General features: G+C 46.6%; 2 protein-coding genes across 3 annotated transcripts in view; one reads left to right on the top strand and one right to left on the bottom strand.

Annotated features, from left to right (window-relative positions):
* Window positions 1-2,616, top strand: part of LOC127750832 (uncharacterized) — a 22,251-nt gene extending 19,635 nt beyond the window's left edge. The window contains exon 3 of the mRNA XM_052273375.1: window positions 2,301-2,616. Within this exon, the coding sequence (XP_052129335.1) occupies window positions 2,301-2,486 (186 nt within the window). The 3' untranslated portion in view covers window positions 2,487-2,616. The remainder of the gene's footprint in view (window positions 1-2,300) is intronic.
* A 581-nt stretch (window positions 2,617-3,197) lies between these two features.
* Window positions 3,198-10,007, bottom strand: LOC113215306 (uncharacterized). 2 transcript variants are annotated; one of them, XM_026434913.2, is made up of 4 exons: window positions 9,858-10,007; window positions 9,479-9,558; window positions 7,278-7,741; window positions 3,198-5,298 (listed from the first exon to the last, which is right to left on the bottom strand). In XM_026434913.2, exons 2-4 carry the CDS (start codon window positions 9,542-9,544, stop codon window positions 4,359-4,361), a joined length of 1,470 nt encoding a protein of 489 aa, XP_026290698.1. In that variant the 5' UTR covers window positions 9,545-9,558; window positions 9,858-10,007; the 3' UTR covers window positions 3,198-4,358. The 2 variants fall into 2 exon arrangements, with proteins under 2 accessions (XP_026290698.1, XP_026290699.1); XM_026434914.2 differs by lacking the exon at window positions 9,858-10,007 and having other exon boundaries at window positions 8,499-9,558.
* Between the last annotated feature and the right edge of the window lie 996 nt (window positions 10,008-11,003).

Below are 11,003 nucleotides of genomic sequence, written 5' to 3'. Positions count from 1 at the left end.
TCGGGACGCCTTTCCGCCCGCGGCGCCGCGCGCGCCCGCCCTGCGGAAAAGCGACCTCTGCAGCGTCATAGTACAAGGTGAGGGCTTTCCATCGCCACTGCCCAATTTCATATATGTCAAATAATACAAGAGATAAAACGACATTTAGGAGACGGGGGACCCGCTATTTATCTTCTTTATTTGCTTCAAACGCTAAAGGGTGCCCCAAAAAATCTCGACGGTCCCACATCCGTGAACACATTACCTACGCACACACAAAAATTTAAGTTGGGACCTCGATGGGATGACATAGAAAATTCACGAAAACTGATTGAGGCCTCTTGTGTCGCCAGGGTCGGCTCGCCATTGGCTGCCGGCTGATGGGCGCGCGGATTCAAACAGGCTGCTGAGCACCGAAACAGTTTTCGTGAATTTTCTATGTCATCCCATCGAGATCCCAACTTCAATTTTTGTGTGCGCGTAGGTAATGTGTTCACGGATGTGGGACCGTCGAGATTTTTTGGGGCACCCTTTAGCGTTTGAAGCAAATAAAGAAGATAAATAGCGGGTCCCCCGTCTCCCGTCTCCTAAATGTCGTTTTATCTCTTGTATTATTTGACATATATGAAATTGGGCAGCGGCGATGGAAAGCCCTCACCTTGCACTATGACACTGCACAGGTCGCTCTTGCGCAGGGCGGGCGCGCGCGGCGCCGCGGGCAGAAAGGCGTCCCGAGGGTCACTTGGTGGTGGGGCGGAGGGCCTTGTTCTCAACGCTCCCGACGCGACACTGTTTGAGATATCACTAAACGGACTGCAGCACCTGGTGCAGCTACTCAAGGGCTACATATTTCGCGAATAAAACGCAGGTCGAAATTTTTACGTCTTTTTGGCGTGGATAGCGCCTGCGCTGGGCCGGGCCTGCTTGGCCTGCCGGCGGCGATGGTCCATTTCGGTCTCGCGATTTACTGCAGTGCATAATCAAATAAATAATGTGACCGCGGTCACCTATTAGGCCGGACCCAACGCGGGACCCCTAAATTTGGGGTCGGAACCCATAAACGGTTCCATATATATGGGACCGGCCCCTTATTTTTGGGACCGGACCCAAAAATCAAATGGGTCGTTTCTACCATGGGCGGTAAATCACTTTGGAAATTTCAGTAAACTACAGCGTTCGGTGGGGGGTCTGCGGCCCTAGAAATATGCTCCTTGGGCATGACAAAAGACTGTGACACCGTGGCAACTGTGGCAACACCGTGACTACACCCCACGCTTCTGCTTTTTGCCGCTTTTTGCCATTGTTTTCAATGTATCCACCTCTAGGGCCGAAACATAAAAAGATACGGCAAATCCGAGGGTAGTTCTTGATTCAGAATATGTTGTTGGGGGGGGGGGGGAGACTTTCTCTGACTTTTTACGATTGGACAGCTCGAACGTCTTGATGTGCAACGTGGTCATTTTCGGCGTATTTCCGTCGAAAAAAGCACTCTAGCGCCCAAACGGTGCAAGATAGAGTCAAACTTAAAACATTTTCGCCCATGGGACTCTACTTTCATGAGTTACCCGTTAGGAGACCATAAACAAATATTTTTTTCCTACTTTTTGAACCAACCTCTATTTCTTTGTTACACCCTTTCACCCCCATAGAGGTGGTTGCCAGAATTTGCACCAGGCGTTTCGTTGTCCAGGAGTGACCCCTAAGATACTCTGAGATTTGTAGACCTCTAGCTCATCTTCTTCCTCTTACACGGACGACAGACAGACGGACACGAGAGCGGTTGCATAAGCCCGCTTTAATGCTCTTTTAAAAGCAGAACGGCGGGCTAAAAAGCATTCAAGTGGACTTATGCAACTGCTCTCGTGTCCGTCCGTCCGTCGTCCGTATAAGTGGAAGGAGATGAGCTAGAGTTCTACAAATTACGGATCACTTCTGGACAACGAAAAGCCTGGTGCAAATCTTGGCAACCACCCCTAAGGGGGTGAAAGGGGGTAACAAAGAAATAGGGGTTGGTCCAAAAAGTAGTAAAATCTTCTTCCCTTTCAAAGAAATATATCATTGATTCAATAATAATCAGTGAAAGTAAATTTTCTTGGATTTCAGATGTTTGGATTATAGCATTTTATCTTTTAATTCAAAAAAACGTATTTGATACAAGAAAGCTCCTTCAAATTAAATAGGGCTGCATTGGTTCGGAGCAATCTCTTCATATTAAAGAAATAACTCGAACTAAAACCTCATGCTAAATTAACGAAACGAGTCGTTGGATGGACACGTGTGTTTTATTTGTCACTTCTTGTAGTGCAACTTCTGTTTTCTAGGCCGCCATGACTGTAAGGGGTGCGGAAACGGTACCAGTGCGTCAAGTTCTTCAACTCGTTCTGCTGGAGGCGGGAAGACCAGCGTGCCTCTCGATCAAGGGATTGGGTCCGCTCACGCTGAGTAGTGCGGGAAACGCATTGCGGGCCTGGTTCTCCTTTACCAATGTGCTCATCAAAGTGGGGTAGTACTTGTGACGCCTGCACTACTCTAATGTACATGACGTGAACAAACATATACTTTTCGAATGTGTAAAAACGTCTATGAGGTGTTAATGCCACTGTCTATTTTAAAAAAGAATACACTACCTGTAACTCAGTTTTAGTTGTATCTTTTTCTTCATGCAGTCTTCAGCTAGCTTCACTTGGGTCTTCACTTATTTTTTGAAGTATTAAAAGTGAATATCAAATGAAGCTAAGTGAAGACTAAGGAAAAGAAGGGTTCACAAAACTTCGGCTTAACTTTAGCTCCGCTGCATACCCACTCAAAATCATTCATAATCAAAGTAAAGACCAAATGAAGCTAACTGAAGGCTGAATTGTGAGAGCACCCAAACTAGTTACTTGATTAGCTCGTTCACTGTTTTTCAACGAATGTTACGTCACATTCGTTTCAATGTTAATCGTGTCACGTTCGTTTGAATGTTGTGTCATATTCGTGTAAACGTGAATCGGCCAAGCCTGGGCGCCATTAGAGCATCACCTCACCTGAAGTCACGTTTAAATTAATGTGACACAATATTCAAACGAATGTGACATGTTTCACATTAAAACGAATGTGACGTCACATTCCCTGAATAACAGTGTTTAAAATGTATTGATGTGTCTCTCCTCATCGTTCAGAATTTTGAGTGTGTGATTTTTCTACGGAGGATTTCATCCAATGCACTCCAACTCAGGTTTCCATGCTAAAGCTACACTTTATTTGTGATTTCAGTATTGTAATAAAATCAAATGGCAAATCCTGACAACTCACATATTTATACCAAAGTATAGTTCGACGCGTCCGTGCAACAGTATCCTATCTGTTTCGTTGCCCCAAAAGACTAGCCTATCTGTTTTGCTGCCCCGAAAGACTAGCCTATCTGTTGCGCTGCCCCGAAAGACTAGCCTATCTGTTTTTCGGCGCTCTCTGCAGCGCTGTCTTCTTTTCATTGTGGGTTTGCTAATATTAACAGTAGAAAAAAAGTAAAAATTGCCATTTGTTCCTTGATCATTAAGGAACACGCAGGAATTTTTACTTTTTTTTTATTGTCAAAATTAGCGAAGCGACAATGAAAAGAAAACAGCGCTGCAGAGAGCGCCGAAAAACAGATAGGCTAGTCTTTCGGGGCAGCGAAACAGATAGGCTAGTCTTTCGGGGCAGCGAAACAGATAGGCTAGTCTTTTCGGGCAGCGAAACAGATAGGATATTGTTGGACGGACGCGTCGAGTTGTTTACTTTAATAGCAGAAAGCAAAACCAGTTTTACTCTGGGTTTGCCTTATGTAACCCTTACATTACGATACATCTTAAAATATATCTTCTACAGTAAAACGCTAATACATTTTAATGGATAATAAGTGTTGAAGCCGGATGCAGTTGATCCCAATCTATATATTTAACAAAAAGTAGATACACACCACGACACAGTTTGCGAAGAGGTAACTACACTGATCCACCTGCCACCTAGCGCAGCGGTGTAGGGCCTACACTACACTTCCATCTCCTTTCCGGACTCGCTTACGAAGAATTTAGTGCAAGCCTAATACCGATCACAAAAGTCATATGCAATGCGAATAAACTCATCCTTAACGTGGCGATAATTTCAACCGTAATACAAACGGTACAAGCTATTTCACCTATTTACAAAGTGCTTTTGTCTACACTTTACGGATTGAATCATACACCATAGTTCAGGATCCGTATGACGCTTGCACCAAAACACTTTTCCTACCAAAAAAGGAAGTCTTGCGGAGTGACTAAAACGAGTCAACTCAACCGCATAGACCGCATCCACATGTAAAACATTACAAAAAGTACTTAGATATGAAATGCGCTCGCCTTATTGCAAAACAAGCTTCACGTCGTTGCTATATGAAACCATGAGTCAGAGAGCGTGGTCACGGCGTGTAGGGAGCAATGCTCGTCCTGGCGATGTGCGTACAGGTTCAGGCGGCAGTCCAGAGGTAGCAGCAGCTCACGGGCCAGTTCGTCCCAGACGCCGCCACGGTCCCGGCCCGCCAACATAAGCCCCGTGACGTGCAGGGCCGGGTGTCTCGCCAGCAGCGCCCGCACCTCCGTCATGTGCTCCTCGTGCTTCTCCAGAAACCATAGAAGGCGAAGCGAGCGCAGCGCCGGAGCCGAGGTCGCCGAGATCTCGCGCAGCACGCGCGCCGGCGGAAGGTCGCTCGTGTTGAGCACGAGGTTCTCGAGGCACGGCAGCCCCGAGAGCGCCCTCAGCACCGCGCCTATCCACGCCCCTCCCAGGCAGTCTCTTCCTGTAGTCACCGTCAGGCTGGTGAGCGCCGCCCGGCCCGAGGACGCGGCGCCATCTACAATGTCCTTCACCGCCCGCACCGCCGTCTCAACGACGGGTTTGGCGTCCGTCTCGGTGTGGACGTAGAAACTCAACTCCCGGAGCCCCGCTGCCGCGCGGCAGAGGGACGCGGCACTCCGGACCAGCGCGGAGAAGTTCTCCCCCTTCACCCGGATGTCAAGGTGCAGCTTTTCCAAGCGCGCGCACTGCTGCAGTCTGTCCATGTCCAGCAGGAGGGGACACTCGAGGACCCGCAAGTTGGCGCAGGAGGCCAGCAGCGAGCACGGGAACTCGGGCGAAGGGTTGAAGAGCAGCAGCCTCTCCAGGCTGCCGGCGTGGTGCTGCAGCAGCGACTGCAGCCAGGGGTTTGGCCACAGAGCACCGCCGCTGTATTTCAGCTTTCTGATGGTGTTCTGACGGCGTGGGACCCAAGATTGCGGCGAACAGCGTGGAAGACCATCATCCCACATGCGCACCGTCATCCTGGAAACGTGGGATACCTCAAGTTAGCAATCGTTTGTACTGCTCACACTGTTAAAATGCATTGCTTTGTCACTGTAAAAAAATATATTTGTACATGTACGATATATTTTGTAATTTGCCATTTACAATACGAGTCGTACATGTACAACCTTCCACTGTCGCTCGATATTCGATTCCAAGTCGATACTTGTACGACTTCTTCCATGGAAAATTTTCCTGTACACCCAGAGAACCATTTATTTGATACAACTAAATCAAGGGTTGTAAGAAACAAAATTTTAGTTCCTAAGACCGACTAAAATTTAGTGACCCCATTTTTAACTAAATATAGTCGCAGCAATCAAATTAAGTCATCTAGACTAAATTATATCATCGCCACGAAAAAAAATTGGTCTCCAGAGCTAAAATTTCGTCGGTTTCCAATTTGGTCGTCTGGACTAAACGGTCTTCTGGGTGTACCCGGTACGACAATTTTTCACAGTGGTTGTGTTGCAAAGCATTTTGCTCTGCAGATTACAAAGCACTTGCGAATGCTTTGAAGTACAAAACAAATCCACTGTATTACAAAGTTACCGAATGCTTCGGAAGCTTAGTGTGTAAGGATTTAAATTTAAATTCCAGGACAGTCCGTCAGCAATCCGAGTCCGATCCCTGACTGTCCGAAAGTAGCCCTCGGCACCCGTAAAAAGTCCGATGCTACCGGACAGTCCCTAATAAGTCCGGTAGTCCGGTCCAGACCGTCCGAAGACAGTCCGACTATCAACCCGGGTCGTCACAGGACGGTTTCGAGCTGTTTAAGCACAAAAGACTTGAACATTTTTTTGTGGAAATTGGCAAACTATGTTCACACAACGATCTTCATAAAATATGAAAATTAGTGAAGTCCACCAATTACGCATATTCAACTTTCTGCTGAGCACTGAAAGCGCCAGGAAAATTATCGGGCAAAATTTTATTTTATTTTGTGCTGGCAATTTGCCTCTTTAAATTCAGGGGCCCGTAACTTAACATGAAACTCAACTTTAGCGGTACGTTATCCGAACTTGTGACCATACAATGAAACGTTCAGAGTTAAACTCAAAACTAGCTCCACCCAGCACCAGAATAATTTTTGACGACCCATAACTTTAACTTTTATTGCAAATTGTTAAACGATACGTTACACAGCAAATATTTTTCGGGGAAGTTCCCGGTTGAATCCGGGAAGTAATTTTACGAATGCTATTTTTCGTCATATCTATGCATGTTATAACATTTGCATCAACCGGAAAATGTACTTCCCGAATCCAACCGGGAAGTTCCCGGAAAAATGTTTGCTGTGTATATAACTAACGCATAACGCCAATGCGCTACTCGTTAATTTATTTAACCAACGCATAACGCTCATGCGTTGAGTTACGGACCCCTGTTTAAATTTGAGTAAACGTAACAGGCATATTTTGTTTTTCAAAAAGGTCGTTCATCATGACCTGAACAGAATATTTCGTGCGATGCAAAAGCATTTGCCGAAAACCGCAGGACGATGCGCTGATTCGTTCGTTGTGTACAGCGCTCGTCTCGGAAGGGATTCTGAGCCCAGCTAAAGAGGCTCTCCTGTGTCGTCTCATCTCAGCCATCAGCGTAGCTCAGTTTGTAAGAGCGTCGGTCAAGGGAGCCGATGGGCAACAGGTGAGGGAACGAATCCCGCTTGTCCAACTTTTTTTTTTAAGCCCGTTGGACCATTTGTACTTGTCTGGACACGGCGGCATCGGGCATCGGACAGTCCGATAGACGTCCGGTCGCGGCCTTCGGACAGTCCGAAAACTTGCTGATTTGACACATTTTCGGTAGTATTCTCGGTAAGGTCCAGGATGTCGCCTTGGACTGTCCCAGGACTGTCCAAAATCGGACTGATTTCGGTACAGCATAAGGGTTCAGCAGTGCAAAGGACTGTTTAACAAGGAATATGTTGTGAACAGATGTAAAAAAGTTATACTTACTTCTCAATCGCGCACTGGCCGATGGCCTCGTACAGCGGCGTGAAGTCCTCTGCACTGTCGCGTGGACTCAGATCGAGCCTCAGCCCTCTCAGTCCTCCGATGGCCGCCTGCTTGGCAACCAGCTCGGCCAGCTTCCGAATGTGTTCCGAGCCCAGCTCTTCCAGGTCCCTGAGGTCCAGCGTGTGCAGTGCGCACTGCATGCCGTCCACGTCAATGAGGTGGGCCGCCCAGCGGCCGCTGAGCCACACCTTCCGGGCGCACGGCGCGCTGGCCAGGATCAGACGCCAGCAGGGGGTGAAGTGTCTCCCCATCCCCAGCACGATCTCCTGGCGGCGCCACAGGGGCTCGCTCAGCGCCAGGTCCCGCCAGTGCCGGCACACGGCCCGCACCAGCAGCAACTCCTGTGGGGTCAGGTACTCCAGCACGAGTAGGAGCACCTCGTTGGGCAGCGTGGAGAGGCTGACCTGGCGGGCAAATATATCGCAGTGAAACTCAATGCTTCAACCATGCTGATTGGCCGTCGTCACCCCGAATCCCAATAGACTTATTTATTCCGGAGAAAGGGCACCGCATGACAACGGACTCTTCCAATGATTTCGTGCAGGTACCTCAGTAAAGCCCCCCCCCCCCCCTGTCACACGATACGACCATTGCTGTTGACAAAAAATTTCAGACAGTTTTAAATAGTGTGAACACGACCGGCTGCCGGTCTGCTGAACGCGCGAATACTACCCCCACCCCAGCCAGACGGCGTACACGTCCTTAAAATTGCTATTCGACCCCTGAAAACCAGAGCCCTGCATCGAGCGAGCATCGGATGCCTACATGGTGCCCGAAAGCGGGTGTGGGAGTGAGAAGCTCGCGCCGGGCCATAGCTCCCTGTCACTCCGATTCGCTTTCGGACGCCATGTAGGCATCCCAGGCTGCCTCGATGCAGGGCAGGGCTCTGCTTAAAACTAAAAGGTCGTACTTCAGAGGGTTTGCGTATAGGGTAGGGACGGATCTCGCTAGGGTCCCAGAAAATGACCACAAGTAATTTTTTTTTTACGATGACGTGAGATGTATTTTATTGGAAAGAGAATTTTCTCCTCCTGATAAATAAAAAAAAAATATACTTACGACCATTCTCCGGGACCCTAGCCAGATCAGACCTTATACGCAAACCCTCTGAAGTACGACCTTTTAGTTTTCAGGGGTCGTATTGCCATTATCGTGACTCACAGTTTTTCTTAAGATGACGCATGCCCAGTAGGTATTCCCTTCTACTGTCCCGCTGCTGACTAGACGAAGCCGCTGTGGAGCAGTTTCTTTCGCTCCGCAGCGTTACGTGAAGATTTTTGCTGCTTCTGCATTCTGCGTTCATTCCAATGGAGGTGTGTGCGACAGGGACAGTGCGACAGCTTCCCCGATAACAGTAATGCGGGTAATGCACTTGAATGCGCAATAAATTGCCATTAAATTGAAGGTAATAATTTAAAATTTATCATGCGAATAAAATGCCCCTTAATTGTATTGCGTTTAATGCGCATTGGCGCTATACTGGTTGGGTCTCGACTGGCCTATCACTGCTCTCACCAAATAAACCTCCAAAAGTTATCGCCATTTTTTGATATGTTGCTCCCCCGCACTTAAAAACGCACAAATTAGTACATCTTGGTTGAACAAAACATTTCCTACACACTTGGACTCTTTTTTAGCCGTCAGCGACTGCATAGAATGACCAGTTCCAAGGAGCGACAGCTAGCCTCTATGGCTCAGTCGGTAGAGCACCCGCCCAGAGTGTTCCCTCGCTGGTCTTAAAGTATCATGGCCTCTGAAATCTGTTCCTCTTTGAAGCACATACTTCCCAAATTTCAGCAAATCGACGAGGTCGGAGAAAAATAGGTCGGAGTAGAGTTCAACGTGATCAGTTCAAAGCAGTCCCACCCCCACGTCAGCAGCTTTTAGAACCGGATGCTATATTATGTTAGCAAACCCCCGCTTATGCCATTTAGTTTCTGTTCTTCTTACTCTGCCCTTAGACATTGTTGCAAAAAAAAAGAGTTTCTTAAAGGAATGCAGGTAAATCTGGAAGCTGAACTAAAATTTCATTCCAAATCACAAAACCTGCTAAGATAACAACACAAAACGCCACTAATTTATTCAAATTTATTGTTGTCTTTCATTTGATTCGATGTAGTAAATTAGGAACTTTGACATGCCTCGGCTTCGTCGCAGTCTTTGCCCAGCCTCCATCGCGGCAAAACAGCAGTAAGTGCTGCGCCCATTGGCTCACTGAAACCTGCAAAAGCAAGAAATAAAATAATTCGAATAGCAAGTAATTGGCAGACTGGCAGCAAAGCAGTTTTTTCCGTTGTAAATCAGAGAATAACTTATAACTTCTCATTTCTGATTGTAAAGTATTTCTGTCTGTACGACGCCTACTTTACAAACAAAAGTATCCATTCAAATATGTACATGGTACAAGTAAATAAAGTTCTGTATGTAAATTTGATTTCTCTGATTCATACAAATAAGAGATACAAATCCGGTTAGTGTATCAGTGTGATAAATACCATTAAGAAACATAGAAATACAAACCTTTCAGCCCGAGACAAAAATTGAAGTTTATTCACTTCCAAGTTTCACTTCGAAGAGTTCCTTTCTGTTGAGCCACGGTTGGTCCCACACTTTGACAGCACACATCTCGCTTTGTCCATCAGGTGCGTTAATCAAACCTAATTCTAGTGTCATGTGCATCATGGTGCCAGACACTACTTGGTGATGCGCCTTCACGATCCGAATGATTCGACGCTGCGTTGCGTCGACCGACTTTCGGTTGAGTTCTGAGATTGCGAATGCAGCGAGCTCCTTGACATAGTCATCGTTCACGTCCGTCCGTTTCAGACCACCGCAAGGAGGATGAGAGCTCATCCCTGCAAACAGGTAAATCACAACATTAATCCACCAATATCAAGGTAGGTAGTAAACTGATGCGCAATAAGCAGCTGCACATGCAAGTGCTTCGCGCTACATTGCACACTTTTAAGTGTTCCACTCGAGGGGCGAAGTACTCCGGGTGGGTACAGTACAACTGTCTATGAATCATCAGCATAAAATTTAATCGGAATCGACAGAAATCGCCTTAACCCGCTTAAACTAAGTGGGAAACTAGTGGAACTGGTACCAATTTGTCGAAATAAGCATTTTCTACCACTAGACCTAAGGATTACATAAAAGCAGACGGGAACCACTGGGGAATCAAGTATTTTGGGAATCATGAGTGAACTTCAAAAGGGAGTTATTGCCCCCTCGGTTTCACTAGATATTTAGATAGTCAAAAGTATTTCGACACTTCAAAGTGTTCAAACTGTTGACCACTAAGACGTATTGAAGTCATCAGTCCACACTTAAACGTGTGACCCATGACGTTGAACACCATCATGGGAATGCCAGCAGCACTCTGCCAATCAAAGAGTAGAATAAGATTTCAGTCGATTATTTAAGTTCAGAGGAAACGAGAGAAAATCATTTTCGGATTAAAATTCTTTTTCAGTCGCGCCTCCCGGGTGGAAGGCTCTTTAGTTAGACTGTAGTTTGGACTATACACTGTTAAAAAAGTTGTGAAATTTCACATCAAAATCAGTTGTAAAATTGCAAACGTGGTTGGGAAATTTCATAACATTGTCAATTTTGCAATTAGTTATTAAAATTCATAACAGTTTTCTGAAAATTCAAATCTGTCTT

The sequence above is a fragment of the Frankliniella occidentalis genome, unplaced genomic scaffold (genome assembly GCF_000697945.3).
Source record: "Frankliniella occidentalis isolate FOCC.00 unplaced genomic scaffold, Focc_3.1 Scaffold267, whole genome shotgun sequence".
Lineage (NCBI taxonomy): Eukaryota > Metazoa > Arthropoda > Insecta > Thysanoptera > Thripidae > Frankliniella > Frankliniella occidentalis.
This window is presented reverse-complemented; position numbering and strand designations above follow the sequence as displayed.

Coding starts and splice junctions, on each gene's coding strand:
- LOC113215306 (XM_026434913.2), bottom strand. CDS start 9,544: ATGGGCGCAGCACTTACTGCTGTTTTGCCGCGATGGAGGCTGGGCAAA. Junction 7,742..9,478: donor AAGACTGCGACGAAGCCGAG/GCATGTCAAAGT, acceptor TTTGCCCGCCAG/GTCAGCCTCTCCACGCTGCC. Junction 5,299..7,277: donor GGCCAGTGCGCGATTGAGAA/GTAAGTATAACT, acceptor CCACGTTTCCAG/GATGACGGTGCGCATGTGGG.